Source organism: Seriola lalandi, unplaced genomic scaffold (genome assembly GCF_002814215.2).
Source record: "Seriola lalandi dorsalis isolate HSWRI2012SDOR001 ecotype SW California unplaced genomic scaffold, Sedor1 jcf7180002053938, whole genome shotgun sequence".
Taxonomy (NCBI): domain Eukaryota; kingdom Metazoa; phylum Chordata; class Actinopteri; order Carangiformes; family Carangidae; genus Seriola; species Seriola lalandi.
Window position 1 is genome coordinate 9016 of NW_019524491.1, and position 269 is coordinate 9284.

At 52.4% G+C, this 269-nt stretch overlaps 1 protein-coding gene across 1 annotated transcript in view; it reads left to right on the forward strand.

The window, feature by feature from the left end:
* Nucleotides 1-269, forward strand: part of LOC111652296 (E3 ubiquitin-protein ligase HECTD1-like) — a 10561-nt gene that overhangs the window by 9009 nt on the left and 1283 nt on the right. Inside the window, exon 17 of the mRNA XM_023402519.2 lies at nt 50-200. Within this exon, the coding sequence (XP_023258287.2) occupies nt 50-200 (151 nt within the window). The remainder of the gene's footprint in view (nt 1-49; nt 201-269) is intronic.

Consider the following 269-nt stretch of genomic DNA (forward strand, 5'->3'; position numbering starts at 1 on the left):
CTCCTCCCCTCCCCCCCTCTTCTCCTCCTCCCCCTCTTCTCCTCCTCAGAGGGTTTTAACCGAGTCTTTCCGATGGAGAAGTTGAGTTCTTTCAGCCACAAGGAGGTTCAGATGATCCTCTGTGGCAACCAATCACCTTCCTGGACTGCTGATGACATCATCAACTACACTGAACCAAAGCTGGGTTACACCAGAGACAGGTAGGCGATCACACACCTGAGGACTCACCTGCTGCACATTTTCACCTGTAGATAACACTAATCCCCCCC